Source organism: Exserohilum turcica (genome assembly GCF_000359705.1).
Source record: "Exserohilum turcica Et28A unplaced genomic scaffold SETTUscaffold_21, whole genome shotgun sequence".
Classification (NCBI taxonomy): Eukaryota; Fungi; Ascomycota; class Dothideomycetes; order Pleosporales; family Pleosporaceae; genus Exserohilum; species Exserohilum turcicum.
Genome location: NW_007360037.1, coordinates 212,196 through 235,464, shown reverse-complemented (window position 1 = coordinate 235,464; position 23,269 = coordinate 212,196). Strand labels below are relative to the sequence as shown.

The following is a 23,269-nucleotide window of genomic DNA, read 5'->3' as shown; positions in this document are numbered from 1 at the left end:
TCGAAAAAAACCAAATTTTGATCAGAGCCAAGTCAGGAAGTAAGTACTTAGGGTGATTTGTATACCTGGACATGGGTTCCTCATCAGCGTCCATTTCAAATGGCGTGTGTGATCTGCATTGTCATGTAATGTGGGAGTTTGCTGCGCAATGACAGGATGGAGAGCGCGTAAGTTTTGTGTGGGTGCGAATTGGGGAGTGCGAGTGGAGTAGCGTGGTCCGTGATGGCGCGGACCGAGCACCGGGGCAGACGCCAATGGATTGCGACGTCATGTGTAGACATCGCGACAATGTAGCACATATCGCAACAGGGAAAGCAAGAGTATGTATGGTAAGGAAGCAGATATTGCAATTGGAGCTGTGTGTATCTAATTTCTGGTATTGCTTAGGAAATTTCTCGCTGGGGATTCTAAAACCAATGTAGCAATGGTATCGGCGCATTTTGTCCAGCTCTACAATCTCAAGACTGTGTATTCTGCTTGGTCAATACTGTTTCTCAGTCCACACACTTCATACAGACCCTTCACATTGATAACCAGCTGTAAATTCAGGACCTTTACTGTCGGATACAGGCGTCGGCATATATATCAAAGATGAGTAAACATTGGTTAGCGCGTAACAGAACTTGCCGAGGCACGACTACAATGCGCGATTATAATCACGACGAAGAACCGAGCCTTGTCGAAAAGTGCATTTTCCAGATAGAGCGATATTATTGCGACCCAAAGGTGAAAATCAATGCATGAAGCTGTATTCTATCCACTCGCAAAGTATCTCGTACACGGCTAAAATGCATAACATGGCCGCTAAGAAAAAACCCCAACCCGTGAAATTTTACAAGTGCTATCGAGATCATGAAACATACTAAACATTCTGCTCGTTGACGAACAGACCTGCCATACCCATACCAGTACCAATGCACATACTGGTGAGGAGAATCTTCTTCTTTTGCCTCCTGCACTCACTCAGACCAGTGACGATTTGTCGTGCACCTGTGCAGCCGAGCGGGTGGCCGAGGGCGATAGCACCACCCCTGACGTTGAGCTTCTGGTGGTCGATCTTGAGTGTCTCCATGCAGTAGACGGCCATGGATGCAAAGGCTTCGTTGATCTCAACGAGGTCGATGTCGTCGATGGTAAGGTTGAACTTGCCAAGGAGCTTAGGAATGGCAACCGAGGGGCCAATGCCCATGATCCTTGGGGCGAGTCCAGCAACTGTGGCACCGACGTACTTGGCGAGGATAGGCTGGCCGAGCCTCTGGGCAGTGGAGCGCTTCATAAGAAGAACGGCAGCGCCACCATCGGTAAGTTGCGAAGAGTTACCGGCGTGAGACTTGTCGCCGTGGGGAAGGAAAGCTGGCTTGATCTTCTGGAGGCTCTCAAAGGTGGTGCCTGGTCGGATACCCTCGTCCTTTGTCAAGACGACGGTCTTGGTCTCGCCCGTCTTGGGGTCCTTGATCTCGACGGGGATGGGCACAATCTCATCGTCGAAAAGGCCGGCCTTTTGGGCAGCCTCGGCTCTTCGGTACGACTCGGCGGCGAACCTGTCCTGGCGCTCACGCGAGATGTTGAAGTCGTTGCCGACGTTCTCTGATGTCTGGCCCATGGGCTGCATGCAGTCGGTGGCCTCCTGGTTCTCGAGCACCTCGCCGGTAAAGGGCCTCTCGAGCCTGTCTCCTCCCTCGGTCATGCTCTCGACACCGACGGCCAGACCAATCTCAATGTTGCCGAGAGAGATCTGGTTGGCAATGTCCTGCACGGCCTTGAGGCCCGACGAGCAGAAGCGGTTCACCGACGAGCCGGACGTGGTGTTGGGGAAGCCGGCGGCGAGCATCGAGGCGCGGATGTAGTAGGCGGCCTTTGCGCTGGACACGTTGCCCAGGCAAATGTCCTCTACAAGGGCAGGGTCCATGTTCATCTTGGCGACGACCTGCTTGAGCGTCTTGACAACGATGCCGTCGAGCGTCGTGTCCTTGAAGCCGCCCTTGTAGGCCTTTGTGAGGGGCGTGCGGATGGCCAATGTGATGACGATGTCGTCGGGGTTCTTGGTGGTGCTGTCATTTTGCCGTCAGTCACTGCCATGCCACGCACTGCGCGTCGCGTTTTTGGTGGCACTGCTTACATGGCCGACAGCCCGCTGGTGGCGGGCGTCACGTGGGAGGCGATGGACTTGAGGCGGTCGCTCATGTTTGCGGTGGAGAGAGAGAAGATGCGACTGGGCGAAGAGCGTAGCAGGCAAGGAATGTGCAGGCAAGGCAAGGCAAGGGCAAAGACGAGGGTTAGAGGCGATGGGAGGCAGATTGCGGAGGCGGAGAGGCACGTCTCTTAACTCTACTTAACTCTGCTTGTGGGGCGGGCGCGAGAGCTTGCTGAGCCGAGGATCTCGGAGGCCGAAGCGCCAGGTCACGTTTCTTCGGCAATGGCACGCGCGACTTGGACCCGCCGCCGCGCCTGTTGCCATCTGCCGGCACACACACAACACCACAACACCACAACACCACAGCACCCCTGGCCCCCCTCCATCTGCATCGCTGTAAGCACACGCAAAAGCAAGACACACGGGCTGTGGTTGCGCCCAGGAACAGAATGCCACGCCTGCACTGGCACCGCGCCAGCCGGCAAGTCCCGTCTCCCCACACCCCGCCACGCCCGTCGGGTGTGGAGCTGGGCCTGGAGCGGCCCACTCCTTCACCCTGGCCTTATGTCAGCATCGCGACTACATGACTGCATGCTCCCGCCCATCGTCGTCTATCTAGTCATTGACCGGCTTTGCACTCAGCCGCACGCCACTGCAGCTGGCTGGACTGAGCTGATTGGCGCATCCCGGACAACACTGCCATGCCGAAGCCGCCATGACACCTCCATCGCACCTGGGTCAAGCTCCGAGTTATCGCTCGTATGTCTCCCTCAGCTCCAGCATGATAAGCGTCAAATGGCGCCAGATGGCGTATGCGTGGGCAAGTCGAGCCAGCCGGGAGGTTGCAATGCACCTGGAATACACAGCCATGGCTAATCCACCAAAACTATCCACGCCCTCCATGTATGCTAACCTTTCCAGATTCCAAAAAAAAGAAAGGTGCAGCTTCTGAGAGGCTGCGCCATGTTGCATCAATGAGAAGTTTTGTGTGAATACAGTGTCGCGAACCCAAACGCCGTCTTGCTCAAGCAACCGTCCCACTCGCATGCAGCGGTTGTTATCGAACCGAATAACCAGGACAGTCTGATCGTGTACGACCTGCCCTTGTCCACATCTTCCGAGATCCTTCGTCGCGTCCCATGTGCTGGATAAGGCCTCCTGCTCATCGACGCCGCATGCATGAGCATTGCATACGCCGCTTAAAATTTCCCGACTTTATTGGGTGCAGCAACACCACACACCAACACCACATGGTACCACAGCGCGGAGGCTGAGTCTGGCGACACAAGGCTGAGCTTGGGCCTATCCTTTCCCTTGTACATAGCCTCGTCGTCTTGCACCATGCTTGAGCCTTTTCCTCTTCCCGGTTCCTCGCTTCTCTACTGCAGTCATGTCGATCATGGAATCCATCATCTCACCCGTGACGTCCTTCGTCTCAACCGCAACCTCCGACTCCTTTATGCCATTGATGACCACTTTCACCCCTCTCGACCATTGTTCCGATGTTATCCTGTCTGGTTGCGGAACCAGTACAGAATCAAGTGGAAGTAACAGCGGATCCATCTCCTCGTTTTGTGACTACATTCAGCGAGACAACACATGCGGCACAGATGGCCAAGTCACCCTTGACGGTTCCTGCTTCCCAGGCAATCCTTACCCATCAACCACCCTGTTATACTCGCCCGCCATCGCGTGTCCCACTGGATGGACGACAGATGGGAAGATGGTAGACAGAATGCAACAGACTTATGCCGTGTGCTGCCCTTCGTACGTCTCCAGAGAAGCACATGCTAAGGCGGGTACTGGCTAACATATCTAGCGATTACACTATGTCGGCTCCCGATGCGACTAGCTGCGTAAAATCAGTCAACAATCATGACAGCAAAACAAGAGTTTTCTCATGTTCTGGTGAAACGCCGATACCCACAACCATCTTTTTTTCAGACTATCCATATCTCACTATTGCATGGGCCCAACAAATCAGAATAGCACTTCCCTCAGCGAACGAGCCTTCATCCGCCACCGTCTTGAGTGTTCCCTCATCTACTTCAAGCCCGCAAAACGGCGGACCCATCTCAAACGGATCTTCAAGCAACAACAACAAAAAATCCGGTGCAGGAGCTGGTCTCATCGCGGGCGCCGTGGTTGGCGCAGTAGCTGGTCTGGCTCTGGTCGGTGCGCTCATATATCTCTGGCGCCGTAAAAAGCTCCAGAGCGCCGCCTCAAACAGATACCAGGATGCGTTACCAGAGTTTATGGGGACAAACGCCGCTACGAATGCATCTCTGCAAATGGCAAATGCAGAATCTGAGGGCCTTTTTCAACCGCAGCCTATCCCGGGACCCAAGCGATGAGACAACAATTCTAGTGCCATTCAACAACTTGCCATCTTTTTTTCACTGGGTACCATCTTCATTTCGACCCTTTTCTCGGCAAAGCACGCGATCTCCACGGTCTCGGACGCAAATACAGAGTTACCCCACACATCAAACTGCTTTCATGCGTAGGATATACATTTGATCAGGGGCAGTGTTGGTTTCACGATAATCTTGTTATATTGGCATGTGGGGGTCGACTATGCAGCTCTGTGGCACAGTCACAATGGCACGACTGCGCCAGATAAATGGTAATGTTTTATACGATATTGCATAATCCTCTGAAACAAAACATGAGTTTCTCTGACTGAAAATTCCACCCATCCCATTTTTGTATCGACACCCTACTCCATTAGTCTAACATATTCTCTTCTTACTATTGTAGACGTATATTTTTTTCATCCCAAACAAACACCCTCCCCACCTCACAATTTCCTCAAAACCAACACTCTCCCCTCAACACCCTCGCGATACGCCCACAACTTCTTCTCCACAACATCAACCTTGGCCTCTGCCTCCAGCATCCCCATCACACGCTCAAACCCCTGCTCATTCCAAAAACTCTCCAGCACCGTCGCCACCACCACGCCCCCACACTTGACAACCCTCACAAACTCCTCGAGCGGCTTGGGCCCCAGATGGCCATGCGTAAACACGCCACAGCACGTCAGCGCATCAAACGTCGCATCGCCAAACTCCAGTCTCTGCGTTAAATCCGCAATCCGCAACTCATTATACGCACGCGTGTTCTGCGCCACAGCCAGCATGCCCTCGCTGAAATCCACGCCGACGATAGCAGTCGCACCGAGCTGAGACAGTGCGATACCCACGAGCCCTGTCCCACATCCCGCGTCGAGAATCTTGAGGCCGGACAGCGGCGCAGACGGCGCAATGTGGTTTGTTTTTAGGCCTCGGGCGACGGCCGCGGCGACGAGCTGGGGCGCGGTGAAGTTGTGAGCGGACATGGATGTGTCGTACGTGCTGGCCCATTGGTCGTAGAGGGAGCGCGATTCCGAGGGCGAAGACGCGGCGAAGGCGCGCGCGAGGAGTGGGTCGCTGGTTTGTGTGTCGGAGGCTGCCATGGTGTTCATAGAGTAGGATGAAGGTGTCTGGAGATAGCACGACAAGAGGGGAGCACTCGATGTTCATGAGCGGCTATGAATCCCACGTGACGTCATGTCTACGCTGAGGACCCCGCATGAGGTTTACGCATGTGTTTTCCGGATTGGCCTTGTTGCAGCGGTGGATGTAGGAGGTGGTTGGAGAGTTTGTGGGGGAAGTGTTGCGAGAGGCTCTGAGGGGGAGGTGTTGGAAGTTGGTCTTTTGGCGCTTCTTGGGTTGATCGATCTCGGCAAATAGCCGATGCTGCGAGTACTCTACAAGCCTTTTCTGAATATTAAATTCGCATTGGGTATCTTCATCATCGGAGTGGAAAGAATAGCAAGATGTTTATTACCGCACGTTTGGATGAGTTGGTTGGGGGTACTCAACTACGAAAGTCGTCAGTCTTGGTAACATGTGTCAAGCCAACGTCCATGTGAGAAACTCGCGCACGCGCTCAAACAATCTTCTAACCTGTAAGTATACCGTTTCACACCACCCGAGTCAGCACTCAAATCAAAACAAAGTTCGGTTGATAATTTGCATTGCTTGGAACATCTAAGCAAATATATATACATTGCGCAGCTAGTCGAGACACGGAGGATGAGATGCCCAGACCAGCGGTATTACCGATAGAGAGACGCGGAGAAAGAAGAGGGAAAGAAGCTAGGCGTACAGCGTGTGTAATGGGGCACACGGATTAGAGAAGAGCAAGCAGCAGGGCAGCAGTCAAGACGGCGCCTGTGCTCAACTCCATGCTTGATGCGGAGCCGCTCATACCGGCCATGGCGCTCATGGCGCTACCGGTTGTCTTGGGCATACCCTCGGACATGGTCATGCCGCTCATTCCTGTCTCTTTCATCATGCCCGTCTCCTTCATTCCGCTTTCCATCATCATGCCGCTCTTCATCATACCGCTTTCCTTCATTCCGCTGCCCATCATGCTGCTCTTGCCGGTGGCCATGGCCATGGAGCCACCCGCAGTCGTGGATGCCTCGCCGCTCCATGCCATGGTGACGGGCGGCGCAGTAGGAGACATCATGGGGACCATGGAGCCTGTTGCTGATGACTCGGCGAGCGCCGCGGGGATCATGGCGGCGAGCGCACTGACGATGATAGAGAAGCGCATCTTGAAAGATTCAAAGGGGTAGAATACAAAGAGACTTTTTTTTCTTTTTTCTTTTTTTTGCTGCGTCGTGTATGTGTGTGTCGGTTCGTAAGGAGTGAATTAGGTGAGTCCGGCTCGGGTACTTTTGGGGCTTTTTTATTGGTAGTATCGCCTTGCGAGGGTTATTTACAAGTAAACGGATGCTATTAGACTGCAATGTGAAAGAAGTCGCACTGCTTATGTAGCGCGTAGGTCTTGGAGTCTAGTCTACAGTGTCGTAGCCTGGTGCTTGACACGTGTAGCAATTGTCATTGTCGCGCTTCGTCGCATGTCCGACGCTACCTGTTACCGGAAGCTCGATGTTCCATTCATCGCCGCAGGGAAGCGTGAAACTGAACGTTTCGATGCGCCGCCATGGGGCGCGCCAAGGGCTGGGAAAATGCATGTCATGGTTGTAGGAAGTTTGTTTCGGCTAGTTTGAAGACGACGACGGCACGGGTGGCGCTAACTAGTGTAAGTCTGTGCATAGCCGAAACGCCGTCCGAAGTTTGTCGCAACTTCACCTCTTCTCTCCATCCTCTTTCTCTCCGCATATGGCCGTCGTCGTTCCCTATTATGCGCGCTCCGGTATTGCGACGTTGGACTATTTTCGGGAAGAATCATCATGCCACTGTATCAGGACCACGAGCACCGCTCATTCGCAGCCTGTAACCCGCACTCGGCGTTTGCTCATGACACCTGCCCGACAATCGCAGGACAATCGCAGGACAAGTGCAAGACAGGACTGGCCATTCACAAACCACGGAATGCAGCTCACAAACCAAGATCGTTTCGTGACGTCTCGTTCCGACTGCGCATTCCTTTCCTTGTTTTGATGTGCTCCGCCGGCTCTTCTGACATCTACTCTGACGTCTAGACCGTTCTCTTCAAGTCTGCACGATGCGGCGCGGGTCACCTGTCTCCGGTAAACGGGCGGTGCGTATATCAAAGGTGTCGTTATTCTTGGATACTTATCACAAGCTCTTCAACCACCCGCTGTCGTTTGTTAGAGCGGGCAGTTGGACGCGCTAAGGGTGTTGGTTTGCTGATACGCAGTCAGGACAGCCGGTATGTAGGCGGCATGTGGACCCGCCTGTCTCAATCAACTTTCTCTCGTGAGTTCCAGGTTGATCGCCTTTTACTCAGGCTTGGAGACTGCCAGTGAGGTTGTTCGTACGTCTTGTGGTCCGGCTCGAGTTGTTGTCCAGCGCAGTCTTCTCTTCCTGTCATGCCCTTGTCTTCTTCCTCGTCAACCAACTCGTCCGCCTGCTTGATATGACTGATGGCTGACCTTCTCTCTCTCTCTTTTCCTCGCTATCTGCACTCTCCTGTTGCTGCATTTCTGGTTGTGACAGACCACCCGTGCAGACGTCAACACTGGTATCATCTGTCCATGCAACGCTCGTGTCCCTCACTTGACAGATTCCGTTGCATTCTTTATCATATCCGTCACCTGCGAGCAAGAGATTCGTCCGTGCGATTGAAGGTAGTAGGTGAACATCCATTTATCGCCTGAGGACCTCTCGCTCGGCATGGCTTCGACAGGTCTCGACTGCGTCACTTGGAGCATTCGGCAATGCATCTCAGTTGCTCGGACAAACCAAGGTCCCTGTAGGTTTTGAGCGATGTAATAACCATACCGGACAGATACATTGCGTTGTTACCTTTTGTGATACGCCTTGTCGACCATCGCAGTCTGAAAAACACCAACCACTGGTGGTTTGCTGTCTTTGACAAGAGTTGGTCTGCGAAAGCTCGCCATGTCTAGACTTGCGAATTTCATGTCGACCTACGCCGTTCATGCAAGACATGGTGTGTCTTGGACATCCGAATCTCCCATCTTATCCTGTTTGTCGGTCATGGGCTATATCATGCCAGTATTCCAGACTCCTTTCGGCTACCCCTTACGCCTGTCTGCCTTCGCCTATAATGTACCGACTGTCACTCTGTCCAGGCTTAGTCAAAAGATAATACCGACGCGTGGTGGATAGGACTGACGGCATTTCGACAACCGTGACACTGCATGGTCAAGAAAGAGAAGAGTCTTCGAAAGATGGTTGAGCTGACCGCAGACACGGTGTTTGTTCTTTGGACGGAACTCTTCCAGCCCTGGATGATCTCAGACATCGCTGTCCGGGTTTGAGTTGTATCTTCGAGACTGGCAAACGCGTACCAGATGTGGGCGGCCAGGCAACCGCGATATATGGCTGAGTGAATCGAACTGGCAAAAGAGTGTACATACACATCTGACAACAAAGGGGGATTCAAGTCAACGGCTGCGTGCAATGCACTCGCGCAAGACTCGACGCCGGTGATCGCGTTACTGAAGCCCACGTGCTCGATGAATCCCCTCATTGCTCTATTTACGTCTTCACCGCAGCGCCAAAACAATCACTTCACCGGGTCCAAGCGCCTCGCCGCCTCCGCGTGCTACCCCTCCCGCTATAAATTTTGCTCTTTCTCGGATCCAGCTTGTTTACCGCATCTTTTGCTCAATCGCTCGACACATCTTCAACTCTTCTATCGGGTAGGTAAGCTTTCAGGCGTTGCTTTATTTGACTGCTTTTTGATATCTTCCCCAACGGGGTTGGTGTGTGGGGGACGGGGATTGCGACATTGTCGCCCAACTAACCTTGTGGCGAAGCACCATGGCAGCTGTTCCTAGCAACAATGCCTTTGGTGCTCATGCGGTGAGCTGGAATCTTTCGTTCCCAGCCGGCAACCTGACCGCCGCTGAGATCCTCGCATACGCTCCGCATTGGCTCAAATCCATCGATGTTATCGATCGGTTCATCTGTCATGGAGCGCATACTAGGCACATTGCCGCAATCATCAACGAGTTTAGACGCTTTCCGGAAGATGGCATTTTCAAGCCCAACTCGACAATGATCATGATGTCGTACTCCATGCGTCGTGCAGGATTCTTCAAGTGGTCGGTCGGCTCACATTTACACTTTCCTCGGGAATTCGCGCGACCAGACGATGATCTCGACGTAACAAACTTTCGTACGCCTCGTATCACCCACCCCAAGGTCCTGACGACTAGCACGTCTCAAGACCTTGCATCCAATCGAGAGTATCCGCCTGTGGACTTCAAGCTTCTGGCCAAGAACATCAAGAAGCATCCTTCTGGTAACGACGCACTCGATCTCGCTCGCTGTGTACAGTACGCTCTCCAGCATCCGGACGAGGTGTGGCTGTTTCCGACCGACTTCCAGCGCCTTATCATTCACCTTGGTGGGGCTGCTCCCGTCACTCCCGCTCACTTCGATAGGCAGGCGTTTGCTCGACGCAACCATATCCGCTTCCCCGTTTCGAAGCCGGCGCTAAAGCAGTCGCCTGAGGACAACTCTGACACTGAGCTCAAGATCAAGATCGAGCGCTTCGACAACTCAACCACCTCTGGCACCATGTCGCGCTCAGCTACATCCAAGAAGCGCTCGGCCGATAGCCTGGACAACAAGGAGACTGGAAACAAGCGCCGTAGCGGTCGTCTCGTCGGCAAGAACATTAACTTTGCTGAAGACTCCGAGTTTGATCTATTGGTACGTACGACTGCGGCTTGCGCGATACTCACAGTTCCATCCATTTCTCCTTCTCTCAACGAATGCTAACATGTATCCAGGACAAGGACTCGTTCGCATCCCAGTCCGCCCCCGCCGCTAAGAAGCGCAAGGTCTCTCGTGCTCGTCGCTCAACCAACCCAGCTGCCGATGACGAGGATTTCATCGCAGGCGAGACTGAGCCCGATGATGATATTGCCGACGAAGACGATGGCGACTTGGAGGAGCCCTTGCCCCCGACTGGTTCGGTTCGTGGTCGTAAGGCTGCACAGAAGGCTCGCGCTGGTATCAAGTCCGCTTTCGTGCCTGACCGCGCTCCCCATGAGGTTTCATTCACTCGGTGAGTATCCAAGTTTGTCTTGTTGTTTGTTGGACATGAGCTCACGCCGTTACACTACCAGGTCCCTTCATCGCACTCGTGGCTCTGTTTCGCATGGACTTCCTGCTCAGGCCCAACAGCCCTTCTCGTATCAGCCATTTGTTCAGTATGCGGCGCCTGCTTCATCTGGACCGACTGCTCAGTATGGTCAGCCAGCTCAGTATGGACCGTCTGCTTCTTATGGATCTCTGGCTTCATTTGGTCCTGCGGCTTCGTATGCCCCGTCCACTGCGTACACGCCTTCCACTGCGTATGCGCCTCCTGCTGCATATGCGTCGGCTCCTTCGTATGGTGCTCCTGCTTCGAACGATGGTCGTACTACATATGGTTCTCTTCCTGGTGGCGCTGCTCTATATGGACCCTACGATATGTATGGAGCTCGCGCTTCAGCTGGGCCTCCTGCATCCTCATTTGGATCCGCGTACGCCGATACCATGTTCACCGAGCATGCCCCCGCTTACCTGCAGCCTCCTCTGCTTAACCCCAACCGCCTCATCATCAATGAGTGGAACGTCAAGGACTTCTCGGAGCGCCAGTATACTGAATTCAAGGACATGTATGCTTCCATCTACGACTACGCGCGCTTCTATGGCCCTAGCCCGTTCGAGCCCTTCCGCGAGCTGCATCTCGTGAGCGACCCGTATCCCCAGGACGTCAACGACTTTGCCGAGAACATCCGCTGGGCCAAGGAGCAGTGGGAGGCCTACGGTAGTGTCTGGACTGAGTTGCCTGAGCATCTCCACCAGATTACCGCGCATCGCCTGCACACTGGCTGGATCAGCAAGGAGGCCATTGCCTTTGGTCACTTCTAATCCAATCCATTGCCTTGGATCTCATCTACTCCAATCCATCAATCACCACATTCGGTTGCGCCGTGACCTTTGTTTCTTTGATTTCCAGTTTGCATTTGCAGAGGCGTATATGTTGGCTTGGTGCAGCAGCGAGAGCGCGCGTCGCTTCCTGGGATACCTACATGGTCTGGGTTGCTTGATGCCGATGATGCTCCGACGCGAAATTTTGCACGTACAGCCAGCCTTTGGGGGATTTTCTTTTTTCATATCACGAGTTCGAGCACACGGCCTTTGATGGATTGGGTTTTTCTTTTCTCACACACACGACTTTGTATAATAATGATGCGATTGCAAGGCGTGGAACTGCATAGGAATTGTAATGGATGAATGTCTTTTCATGTATTATATGCGCTTACTCGTGTGACTTTCTGCTTTCTTCTGATACCTTGAGTGGAAAATATACAAAGCCAGTCTAAGGGTTGGACTAGTGACTTTACGATCGCCCATGCATATGGTATTCTGTGACATGTTATCGAGGTCGCCTATGCCGCACCCACTATCTCTTAAAGTCCTCCCATAATTCTGCGTCGCGACGCTGCTTTGCGCGCAACAGATCCACTGGGTGTTTTCGAAAAGCTCAAAGTCATCGACCGTCGTCGCTGCTGACGAACTTGGGAAAAAGGATGTCTAAGTAAGCGCATGCAAGACGGAAGGCTCGGCTAATGATCAAGTCATCAGATTCGCATGAGGCGCTGCTCTGCGGTGCTTCAGCCTGGAGAAACATATTTGGAGTGCTGGGCGCGGTGATGGCTACATGGCTTGCTTGTGGAGTCAAGTCAGACAGACTGCTCATATAAAGTGATAGGAGAAGCGCTGTAGTTATTGTTGGATACACTGACTCTAATACCCTTAGGATCCCATTTGAGTGTCTTATGCGCCGTTACTTGATTGAACATGGTGTCAAGCTTGGGCGTGATCATGCGGCGCAAATGCTCTCTGAATTTTGGGCTTCCATCTGCAGAACGTGTTTGTGTTTGCAGACATGACAGAATGCGATGGATTGGTCGCAACTCCTGACAGAGGTTGTCCGCTGGTGTGGCGATTATGCGTTTGGGTAACTTTTCTTTGGCCTTTCTGAGTACACTGGTCGTCTACAGGGCATTGCATCATGTGTTGCTCGGCTACCCGCTTATGCTGCAATGTAAATTTTAGTTATCCTAGTGGTAGGCTATGTGTGCTTATGTGACTGTTGGTTTTGTAGCGGACTAGACTTTGTCCCAGCGACCGACAGCGTCGTAGTCCAGATGCGCGCGCATGATGATGCAACGCCGAAATCACGATACAATATGGGCTTCTATGTTATTTTCTAAGCACTTGGATTATGGGAATCGATGAAATAAACGTTGCATACTGGGATATTTGGCAGTGGCAATGGTGAGGAAAGGGTTGGACAAGTTCCGGAAAACACTTTTCTCGAATACAAGAACATTTAGATGTACTTACGTAATTCGGATCTCTTAGTATTTGTTTCATGGGTAGTTTCGACGTGCTGACGCAGCGGCTTTAAGAGCGCAGTAGAAAAAAGACTTTCCATATTCCATCATATACATCACGAAGACTTGGCTGGAAATGCGATTATCTAGCAACATCCACACTCGAATCTCCGCCAAAAGCGTTGCATGTCGGTGTAGGGTTCAGCAAGGGACAAGTGGTGTCCGGTCAGCAATTGGGGCCAAAGCGGATATTACCGGCGATGAGTCATGGTCCAATCTTCTGAATGGTCAGTTTCAAAACGAGTTGAATTTCCTATTGAATGAAAGCTCAACAACACCGTGTCCGGGGATATATACAGTGCCACGCACCCCAGGCGCCGTTTGGAAGCATAGTCATAATTTCGTGACCGAACAAAGAGGTCAGTGCGATGATACTAGTAGCGGCACGAAACGCCTAACATGCCGCTAGCAATGCAAAATAACATTCAGAATGCCCGTGCAAAGCACTTCAAATCCCTTCATTCTCCTGGAAACCCCCTCGTCTTGACGAATGTCTGGGATGGAATAAGCGCTTCCGCCGTCGCCTCTCTCCCCCACACACGGGCAATTGCAACGGCCAGCGCTGCCATAGCTGCGGCTGCCAGCACCTCTGATGATTCCCTTAGCCTCGAGCAGAATTTGCGCGCTATACGCCCAGTAGCAATGGTAGCATTCAAGCACGATCTTCCGCTCACTGTAGACCTGCAAGACGGATACGGCATGGAACTAGAAAACATCTTACGCGAGGTCATTACATTGGGCGCCGTGGGCATCAATCTTGAAGACTGCAGCTTTGAAGGTCAAATTTACAGTATCGAAAACCAATGTGATCGTATTCGTCGCGCGCTGGGCGTCGCGCGCGAGGAAGGATTGGAAGACTTTGTCATCAACGCGCGCACAGATGCGCTTTTCGCAGGTGGTGGAATCGAAGACGCCATCGAGCGTGGTAAGGCTTACCTTGATGCCGGCGCATGGAATGTCTTTGTTTGGGGCGGTCCTAGCAGGGAGGGCTGGGGCAGGGACGATGTCAAAAGAGCATGCCAGGCTTTCAATGGCCGGCTGAATGTCATTCTCGATATAAAGAACGAAGATGCTTTGACGATCAAAGAGTTGGAAGAGATTGGCGTTGCGAGAATCAGCGTAGGCCCTCAGATTATGCATCTCATGGCTGCTGGAATAGCACAGGAGGCTCAGAGGATACTGGATGGCAAGTCCAGCATCTTCGAGGAATGAAGGATTCCTGATTGAGGAATTTTGAAATTAAAAGCAAATTCAAAAACAATAGTACAAATCAATGAAAAATATGTTTCATCTGCCTATGAAATATGAGTTGTGCAATATGTATCCATCCATCGTGCATGGTGACTTGCCCTGTGCCTAAGCCGTTGTTAAAACTACTGCCTTTAAACCGTGGCTGTCTCAAAACTGGAATCAAATAAAGATTCAGCTCGCAAAAGGTCCCTGACCAAAACCCCCATTCCTTTCACCCGTCTGCAATAAGCCCGTGCCACCACCCTACTACCTTTTCTCAATATCCCACAGCCTACTTAGCCGCAACTCCCACCTTCTCCTTCTTCCTCCTCTCCCTCTCATAATCCGCATACCTCTTCGTATCCTGTGGCCACATGGCAAAGTCGCCCCAATGATCCTTCGCATACACAATCGCCAGAGCAAGCTCACTCTCTTCATCATCTGGCATGGGGCGATTTGCCAGTAGCCTCAGCAAATAAGGAGATGGAAGCTCTCCATGCTTCCGATCAAGCGGTATGAGTTTGTAGACTTCAAGGATGTGTCTGTAGTTTGCGCTGGGGTCTTTGCGGAGTTCTTCTTTGCGCTTCTCGGCACGCTCGCGTTCGAGGGCTGCGGCTTGCTGGCGGGCGATTTGTTCTTGGAGCAGGTCGGTAGCAGTGGGGTGATTTTGTAAGACAGAATGATACGATTTGTCTTGTTTGGGGAACCGAGTAGGTGTCAATGCCAAGTCGCCCGATACGCTGGATGTTGAACTCAGTGGAACTGGACTGGAAGGCGATTTGATGCCCTGTCGACGTGGGCGTGGGCCAGTCCTTGGGGGTGTCGTGACCTGAGGTCGCGTCTGGCTGAAAGACTTCCCGGCATAGCTACGGCGAGGAGGAGTTGCCACAGGATTCAAAGCGGCCGCGTTGCCTGTTTGACCTGGAATCACCAGTCGCTGCTGAGTCCTTTCTCTTGACTCACGTCGAGCCCATTGTGCCCACTTTGACTCGCGTTTCCGTGGCGTCAGTCGTGTCATTGACCACAAAAGATATTGCTAGTGCTTCTGATCAATGCAAGCTATTCCTGACCCTACCCTACGCGTTGAATAGTAGTATCCTTTGTTTGAGAGGTAGAATGAGTTGGAGTCGAACAGTCCGAGATGAATTTAAATATTGGACTGAGATACTCGACGGATAAGACAGTGAGGGAGCAAGAGCTCAATATCATCGGTCTCTCACTTGTCTCTCATCTAGAGACCCAGTGACTTGTATCACCAACAAATTTCATACTCAATAGACAATTAAGCGACAGATCAGATTGTGTTTGTGACTTCACCCTGTGATACATGACTGGCGGGCCAATAAGACTTGGAGACGACGGCTGGTCATAATTACTTGAAGGATTCTGAAATACGCAGCAGTCTCATAGCTTGACCTTCTTCTGGTCCCGAATTTCCTGCGCCATTCTCACCATCGCATACAAGCTCTGCAGCCTAGGCATCTCAAAACCCCTCTCTCTTGCTATCCTCAGCGGATTGCCTAGAATAACCTCAATCTCCATCTTCTTCCCACCCTCCCAGTCGATTGCCATACTAGGCTTGCTGCCACTGGTGTTCTTCAACGTAGACTTGATAATCTGTTCTGGCGTGGCAAACTCTTTGGGCATGGGCTGGCCAAGAACCTTAGGGGCAGTCTCGAGAATTTCAGTCATCACGCCCATGAGATGGCGTTGGAGTTCAGGGTCCTGCGCCATGAGGCTGTTTGGAGAGCCGAGGGTGAGGACAGAGGTGGGGTTCATGGACGCGTTGATGGCGATCTTGTGCCAACGGACCAGTTGGAGCTTCGCGTGGGAATAAGCTTCTGCGTCCTTGATACCCCCCTCTTTCAGCAATGCGATGAAAGCGTCGTTCTTTTCGATGATACTCGGATCACTGTCTTTAGGCGCTCCAGTGTCGAGGTGAGGTAGGTAGGGACCGCTATTGATGCGCGTCCATCTGTTGTGCTTGATGTGACCAGGTTCTGGCTGCGCGCATGTTGCAATTGTGACAGCTGAGCATATGGCCGCCTTTGGGAAGCGCTTTGAATAGGGGTCCTCGACGCCCATGCCGTTTTGTATCAGCACAATGGCGGTCTTATCGCTGACAAGGCCCTCGAGGATCGCTGAGTCGTCGCTGACGTCCGGTAACGCCTTTGTGCTCACAACGACATAGTCCCATTCGATTGCGCTCTTTTTTGCCTCTTCAGGATTCGCAAATGTGTTTGCTGGTGTGAAGGTGTAATCGCCGTACTGTGGAGACGTGACTTGGAAGCCGTTGGCCTTGACGGCTTTGTAGTTTGAACGGCAAATGACCGAGACCGACGTGCCCGACACAAGCGCGAGACGCGATGCGTAAAAGGCGCCAATGGCGCCCGCGCCGACTATCAGAACATTTACAGACATTGTGGGGTTGTTGTTTAGTGTAGGAGGAAGAGTGTCGTCCGTGTCAGAGATGCTGAAGCTCTCTTATCGATAAATGCATACAAGTTCAACCTCGGCACATTGTCCCGGCCTATCAAGGTACCTCTATGCGATTACTCATTCTTCTACTTTAAATTTATCATGCACTACTAATTTAGTATCATCTTTCTCGATAGAATGGTACAGAAATTCTGTATAGAAGGTATTTGGTCCATAGTTATTCGTAAAGGCGACTTTAACGGCCCCCAATGCAGACTAGAGACAACTCTATATGCAGTGTCGCGCTGCTGTACTGGGTGTTTGACGCTACCGAAATGAACATGTCGCATCATTCACTATGCGCATCTACAGCCTCGACCAGACGACATGTTCTCTAATGACACTCATCCCATCCTCGCTCCGCTTCACCACTACTGGCTCAGCAAGACGCTCAACCCCATCGGATTCGCTGTTGGTTTCGGCTTGAGCCGCTGATGGCATATTTCCGACGGTGAGCAGCATACAAACAGCCACAGCAGCATTGGTATCTGCTTTGAATACATTGATCTTGGAAATGTACTTGCCGCCTAGCTCTCGCTTGTGCTGGGCCAGAAAGTATCCGACCGCTTGTACATTTGGTGATCCTGCGGAAATATCACACGTCAGTATGTTCCATCTTGCGGGCATCGACCAAAAGGATGAAGAGACGCACCAAGAAGTGGCTTGTATTCCTCATGGTTTGTAGTGTATTCAAGTCCAGGCCAGCCCGGCAAACCGTTAATGTCCAAGTTATACTTTTCCAAGATTGTCTCGATGATGGATACCGTGTCGTCGTTGACGATTGGCGTGATCAAAAATCGATTGATGCGCTGAACCCACCCACCACTCGCCATGCTCCAGAGGCCCCACATGATATCCGAACTCGACCTCAATGCTGGGAGCAAGTTGTTGTGTGGGAGGGTACTAAGACCCCAGAGTTGTTTGGCGCTGGTAGCGGGGCTCTGACGATTTGTCATGATCAAGATGGCTGAGGGGACGTTGACTCCAATCGTGAACTCTGCGTTGGTGACCTGTGGATGTAGTTGTGAGTATGTAGACTAATGTTAGTATCGGCTTCCACTCACGCGATACTGATATCCGTTGGCGTTGTAGTACTGTTGGTTCACTGGAGGCAGCCTGCCCCACGCATCGCGCAATACCGCTGGGCCATTCTTGTGGTAGATGTAGTAGCACTGGTTTGCTCCACCTTGGTAACTGCTTCGCGTATCGATTCCAAGCGCGTCACACATGGGCCTGAGTCTATGACTCGTCGCTAGCTCGCATTCATCAAAGTGGTTTGCGCGCCACTGAGGAGTACCGTCGTCGGTTTCGATTGAATAACCCCAGGTCGCGAGTGACTGTACGAGAGGGCCGATCCAGGGGCTGTCTATGGGCTGGATATAATTGGCAGCTACGTTTCGGGGAGAGGTCGTAGCAGAGAGGAGCTTCTGGCCTTTGCAAGTTGCTTTGTGATAGATGACGTCGGGGTCTTCATCAGCACGGATGATGAGAGCTTTGGAAGCATGATAGACGGGGGAAATGTCATTGGAGTGAACTACTGCCGTAGATTTGTTTTCGACGGAATGGAATCCCGCTGCAAGAGCCACAGCAGCAAGACATGCTATGATCAAAGCCTTCATGTTGATGGTCGGCAACGACAGAAGTCTGTCAAACTCGACTGGCTTTGCAATAGTAAAGTAGTTGAGTGAAAAGTGGAAGTCGCAACAGAGTTGACTTGGGTCTGCGAATGAAATAAGTTTAGGTGTACCTTCCGTTTCCCGCAGGTGAGCTAACCGTGTTTGGTTTCATTTTCACCTGGCGAATATTCACTGTGAATCGTATGAGACAGACAGTCGAGTCTCGGATGATAATGAGGAGAAGTATGTGTTTTTATTCTTGCTAATGCTATTCGTTTCCATCACTTATCTGTATGTGCTTACGCAGCGAATCTGACAACGCAATGGGATAGATGGTTTTGCTACTCTATGGACTTGGTGTTTTGGAGAGAACTAGTCAAAATCAGAATTTTTACTCACAAAAACCAAGAAAATGCGAAGGTATCGGTGTGCACATATACTGGAGCTGCTAACAGTATTCTCTTTACATATCGATGAGCGTGAGCTTTCATTGTCTGATTCTTCATCCAAGACCCATGAGTGTTTGGTATGTGCACGGAAGTAAACTCCTTGCGATCCCTTGCCGAGACATACCCTTCAAAATCACCAGATAAGTATATAGACTGATCTCAATATGTTTCTACACTTATGAGAAGATATTGTGTACCATGGCTTACAGCTCAAGTAGAGAGTTAACGTGGAGGAAGGGGCGCTGAAAGGGGATTAGCGCGGAACGTCGCGTCACTAGCTTGCAGACGTCACACGTCTGCACTCACCTACTTTCTGCGGGCAATGGCCACCCCATGATCTTTTTCGGAGTCTGACTGCTATATTATGACTTATCATGGATTGATATGCTCTTCAATTATGCAAATTTTCGCCTGATTGAGAAAATGTGGAAAAGCTTGACGTGCCTGTCAGGACTGAGCAGCTCTGTTTCAACCTGTCACATTTCCTATGGAGGATCTGAGTAAATACACTGTCTGTTATACAGTAGAACTACTTCTGTTCAACAAGGCATTGTCTGTCAGCGTGTTGGGCATGGTAGATCCGCCAAAGCATGTCTCCATACCAAAACTCTGTCCGTTGCCCCACGCTGCATGTGGGCTTACGCGAAACTACTTGGATCTTGATATCGATTCATGACATGAATTATGACAAGACGAAAAACTCTATACTTACTCGTGTCTCTAACCGTCAATCGTCACACATACCGCCGGTCTCATGGCAGTCTAGCGCACCAGGTCCTCCAATTTCTCATCTTATCGGTTTACGGAACGACTACATAGATGTCACCAAAAGCCTTTTTCATAACTCTTACTGTGCTGGGATGTCTGTGGACAGACCTTCGACCATACATAAGCAGACCATAGACGTCTACGGTCCGCCCATCTTCCAGACAAGCCTGGACAGTCATGCCAACGCTTTGTCTCGCAAAAGCCCGTTAACAATAGACTTGAACTTTGACCTCTCATAAAAGCCGCAATTTTGAAACACCGAAAGATCCAGACAAGGCAACCACTTCACCCTCATGACCTCACCGTTCATCGCTATCGCACTGGCGAGCGCACAGGCCATGGCCACGAGCACGCCACCGACCTGTATATATCATGAATTGAAAATTGCCATATACCTGAAAACTATACTCTGGTTTAATACATATTGAACTGACTCGTCACCATCATCATGTCACTTCCAAAGATCAAGGTCGAAAGCCCAGTACTGGCTCCGCAGACGCCACAGCGCACGTCCTCGCCTACACCGGAGTACGAAGAGTCTTCAGATGGTACGCTGTCAGAGGAGGAAGACATAAAAGAAGAAGAGGAAGACCAAGATGTGAAGCACTCGGCCATAGCACTGCATGCCATGCTCGCATATCCGCCCCACATCAGCCATGCATATGGCAGCCACTATCAGGGAAATTACATGTTTGCTCCACGGTACGTATCATTACGCTCACCTCACCATAGTTCATGTTGTTGTTGTTCTGTCGTTTGCGTTTGCACAGCACCATGGCAACCCACGTGGCGCGAAAAATTTCGCTATGTCGGCTCGCGCACTTTCAAAACAACTTGCCCCTCTGCCCTTTTGCCCACCAACACATCCATTGCACATTTGGCTTGTTCTCTCCATTTTGCACCTCCCTCCATTGATCACCCAAGCCGAACCTCTTGCCGCAAACTCGAGACCTTCGGAGCCATGGACTACCACGGTAATGGCCAAGATGCTAATGAGTTTGACAGTATGATGCAGCTTCCAGGCTATGATCCCATGAGCGGAGTGTCTTCTGGTGAGTTATTCTTTGCCAATCCCATCCCGCCTGCATCAAGCAGAAGAAGCTACACGCTCAGGTGGTAGAGGAGCATTCAATTGCTCGTCGTCGTTGAAAATCCAGGCACTGACGCGTCCCGCAGAGCAATCTCTCGACCAGATGGTGTCCAGCAATGGCTTGCACACCAACTTCGAGAATGCATTTGGTCCTCAGCAGCAGATGCAGCAGACTGCTTCCATGTCCAACCTGCAGCAGCCGGCCACCATGTCCAACATGCAGTCTGCTCCTATGTCCAACTTGCAGCAGATGCAGCAGCTCCCTTCCATGCCAGACATGCTGCAGCAGCAGATGCAACAGACTGCTCCCATGTCCAACTCGCAGCAGCCTGTTCAGACATCCAACTTACAGCAGATGCAGCAGCTGTCTCCCATGCCAAACAACCAGCAGATGCAGCATCTTTCCCCTATTCCCCACAACCAGCAGCAGCAGATGCAGAAGCCTGCTCCCATGGCAAAGATGCAGCAGACGAAGCATCAGTCTTTCTCCACTGCCAGCGGATTCATCGGTAAGTCGTCTGCTACCAGATGCAGACATCTCCCAAGACACCGAACTGACTTGAACCCAGACTCGCCCCACGAGGCCATGATGAAGGAAGTAAACAGCTTCACGCACAACATGACGCAGCTGGCCAACACGATGAATGCTCGCATGACCAAGGCCGAGTTCGAGCGTGACTGTCTCCGCGCAGCCCTCGAACAGCAGCAGTCTCAGCACGGCGGCAGCGGCAACACCAACATGCAGCTCACGTCGACGCCGCAGACCGCCCCAGAGTTCGGTAGCCGCAACTCGCGCTTCCGCGATGCAGCCGATGTCCGCTACTCGATTCCCGTGACGCCTACGCGGCCCGCTCCACTGGATGCTCAGCACTACAACAGCGTGCCCGGCAAGAACAGCGGCTTCACGCCTACGACCACCACTGGCGGTGGAGGCGGCGGCCAGGTATCTTCGTTCGGCAGCAAGCTGACGGGCCTCAACAAGCACAAGAGCGAGAAGACGCGTGCACGCAAGGACCTGCAGATCAAAGTCCCCGGCCAAGGTCCACTGGGTGCTGCGATGGCTGGATTGCCTACTCCCATGAGCAAGTCTGGTGCTGTAAGTCCCATCCCCCATCTCCGTTCCCATATCCATATCCACACCACACCACATCTGACTAACTCTTTCACACACAGTCCGCTGGTTTCAGCGCCGGCCTGGCTCCTCCCTCTGCGTACATGCGCACGCCATCGACTCTGCTTCTCCCGAACCCATCGCCACTGACGCCAGGCGTGATTGGGCCTCTGTGTGGCGGCGGACCGTTGCGGTCGTCCAACATTGTGAACAAGCGCAAGATCCACAATCTGGAGAAGTTTCTTCCGCCAGCCAACGCCGTGGTGCCGCTGCTGCCTCTGACCGACACGGAGATTGTCGTGTACTTCTTCCAGTCACTCGTGCGCCCCGTTGTGTCGCTGCGCTTGTACTCGCGCAACTGGGGTCCTGCGCACATTGCGGATACGCTGAATGAGCATCGCATTGTGCAGGGCGGCTATCTGCGCAACACGGCGAGCGTCAAGTGCACGACGGCCATCAAGAAGGGCAAGGAGCGCTACGGCGAGGTGTGGTCTGAGCAGCTGGGCACTGTGTTCTCCGGGGCCGACGATCTCAAGGCGACTGACCTGATGCACCTGGACGCCGAGGAGGCGGGCTCCGCCGTCGACTTTGATGTGCGTGCGCTCGACCTGGAGATCAAGAAGCATCCGCGCGAGGGCGTTGCCGGCGGCATCTTCACCCGCTGCGTCAAGTACTGCGTCGAGCACAATGCCGCGTACACGCTGCGGAACGTGCATGAGCTGGCTGTCTCGCTGCGCAACGGCACCGAGCCTGTGCAGCCCAAGGAGCCCGAGGGCATCTATGTTGCTGGCCGCGACCTGCTTCTCGAGCGCGAGAAGAAGCGTGCTGCTGAGATGATGCAGCATGGCGACGAGATGGAGGGTGTTGATGGTGCGGACGCCGAGGACGACAACGACGACGCTGACGCCTATGCCCACACCGACATCGCAGAGGCCGAGTAAAGTCGCTCGCTGCTATCTCACTCGATCAACACACGATCATGGCTGCTACTCTCTCACTCGATCAACACACGATCATGTCTACTACTACTACTACTGTCATTGGGCGGTTCTTGTTTACACTCACCACACACACACCCATTCACTGACATCGATTGTACTATACACGGGACCACAAGAGAAATACCCCAGATGTAAGAAGCGAAGCGTTTCTACTCGCACCATCAACGAGGATTAATTCTGTAATCTGGAAAAATGTGGGAAAACGCCAACATACGGAAACGAGCTTGTGTACTCTTGTTTATGCGGGTAATGGTAATGGAAATGGTAATCAGTAGTAGTAGGAAGTAGTAGGAAGTAGTAGGAAGTAGTAGGAAGTAGTAGGAAGTAGTAGGAAGTAGTAGGAAGTAGGAGCAGGGTAATAATACGTGCAACACACCACCGTCATGTTAATGGTACATGTCCCGACCTAAAAAAAAAGGGAACTTGGCATCATGTATGTAGTTGTTCAGAAAAAAAAATGCATCGACTTGCATCATGTATGTA

The 23,269-nt window shown here is 52.1% G+C and overlaps 10 protein-coding genes across 10 annotated transcripts; 4 read left to right on the top strand and 6 right to left on the bottom strand.

The window, feature by feature from the left end:
• Positions 1-705: 705 nt before the first annotated feature.
• On the bottom strand, positions 706-2,244 carry SETTUDRAFT_169282 (uncharacterized protein). The gene is made up of 2 exons (XM_008027982.1): positions 2,120-2,244; positions 706-2,051 (listed from the first exon to the last, which is right to left on the bottom strand). Exons 1-2 carry the CDS (start codon positions 2,182-2,184, stop codon positions 863-865), a joined length of 1,254 nt encoding a protein of 417 aa, XP_008026173.1. The 5' UTR covers positions 2,185-2,244; the 3' UTR covers positions 706-862.
• A 1,280-nt stretch (positions 2,245-3,524) lies between these two features.
• SETTUDRAFT_28566 (uncharacterized protein) lies at positions 3,525-4,488 on the top strand (the record flags this gene model as incomplete). The annotated part of the gene is made up of 2 exons (XM_008027896.1): positions 3,525-3,901; positions 3,954-4,488. The coding sequence occupies 2 exons, from the start codon at positions 3,525-3,527 to the stop codon at positions 4,486-4,488; spliced, it is 912 nt and encodes a 303-aa protein (XP_008026087.1).
• Positions 4,489-4,934: 446 nt separating this feature from the next.
• SETTUDRAFT_161392 (uncharacterized protein) lies at positions 4,935-5,591 on the bottom strand (the record flags this gene model as incomplete). Its single annotated transcript, XM_008027981.1, has 1 exon — positions 4,935-5,591. One exon carries the CDS (start codon positions 5,589-5,591, stop codon positions 4,935-4,937), a length of 657 nt encoding a protein of 218 aa, XP_008026172.1.
• Positions 5,592-6,211: 620 nt separating this feature from the next.
• On the bottom strand, positions 6,212-6,743 carry SETTUDRAFT_169281 (uncharacterized protein). The gene has a single exon (XM_008027980.1). It carries the CDS (start codon positions 6,737-6,739, stop codon positions 6,311-6,313), a length of 429 nt encoding a protein of 142 aa, XP_008026171.1. The 5' UTR covers positions 6,740-6,743; the 3' UTR covers positions 6,212-6,310.
• Positions 6,744-9,405: 2,662 nt separating this feature from the next.
• SETTUDRAFT_110094 (uncharacterized protein) lies at positions 9,406-11,511 on the top strand (the record flags this gene model as incomplete). Its single annotated transcript, XM_008027979.1, has 4 exons — positions 9,406-10,302; positions 10,383-10,646; positions 10,701-10,746; positions 11,090-11,511. The coding sequence occupies 4 exons, from the start codon at positions 9,406-9,408 to the stop codon at positions 11,509-11,511; spliced, it is 1,629 nt and encodes a 542-aa protein (XP_008026170.1).
• Positions 11,512-13,454: 1,943 nt separating this feature from the next.
• Positions 13,455-14,332, top strand: SETTUDRAFT_151202 (uncharacterized protein; the record flags this gene model as incomplete). Its single annotated transcript, XM_008027978.1, has 1 exon — positions 13,455-14,332. One exon carries the CDS (start codon positions 13,455-13,457, stop codon positions 14,253-14,255), a length of 801 nt encoding a protein of 266 aa, XP_008026169.1. The 3' UTR covers positions 14,256-14,332.
• Positions 14,333-14,565: 233 nt separating this feature from the next.
• On the bottom strand, positions 14,566-15,291 carry SETTUDRAFT_39660 (uncharacterized protein; the record flags this gene model as incomplete). The annotated part of the gene is made up of 1 exon (XM_008027915.1): positions 14,566-15,291. The coding sequence occupies one exon, from the start codon at positions 15,289-15,291 to the stop codon at positions 14,566-14,568; it is 726 nt and encodes a 241-aa protein (XP_008026106.1).
• Positions 15,292-15,550: 259 nt separating this feature from the next.
• On the bottom strand, positions 15,551-16,694 carry SETTUDRAFT_151198 (uncharacterized protein; the record flags this gene model as incomplete). Its single annotated transcript, XM_008027977.1, has 1 exon — positions 15,551-16,694. The coding sequence occupies one exon, from the start codon at positions 16,692-16,694 to the stop codon at positions 15,678-15,680; it is 1,017 nt and encodes a 338-aa protein (XP_008026168.1). The 3' UTR covers positions 15,551-15,677.
• A 363-nt stretch (positions 16,695-17,057) lies between these two features.
• Positions 17,058-18,370, bottom strand: SETTUDRAFT_39658 (uncharacterized protein; the record flags this gene model as incomplete). Its single annotated transcript, XM_008027914.1, has 3 exons — positions 17,058-17,335; positions 17,404-17,761; positions 17,816-18,370. 3 exons carry the CDS (start codon positions 18,368-18,370, stop codon positions 17,058-17,060), a joined length of 1,191 nt encoding a protein of 396 aa, XP_008026105.1.
• Positions 18,371-20,032: 1,662 nt separating this feature from the next.
• SETTUDRAFT_28558 (uncharacterized protein) lies at positions 20,033-22,726 on the top strand (the record flags this gene model as incomplete). The annotated part of the gene is made up of 5 exons (XM_008027895.1): positions 20,033-20,286; positions 20,509-20,636; positions 20,761-21,183; positions 21,244-21,770; positions 21,848-22,726. The coding sequence occupies 5 exons, from the start codon at positions 20,033-20,035 to the stop codon at positions 22,724-22,726; spliced, it is 2,211 nt and encodes a 736-aa protein (XP_008026086.1).
• Positions 22,727-23,269: the final 543 nt, after the last annotated feature.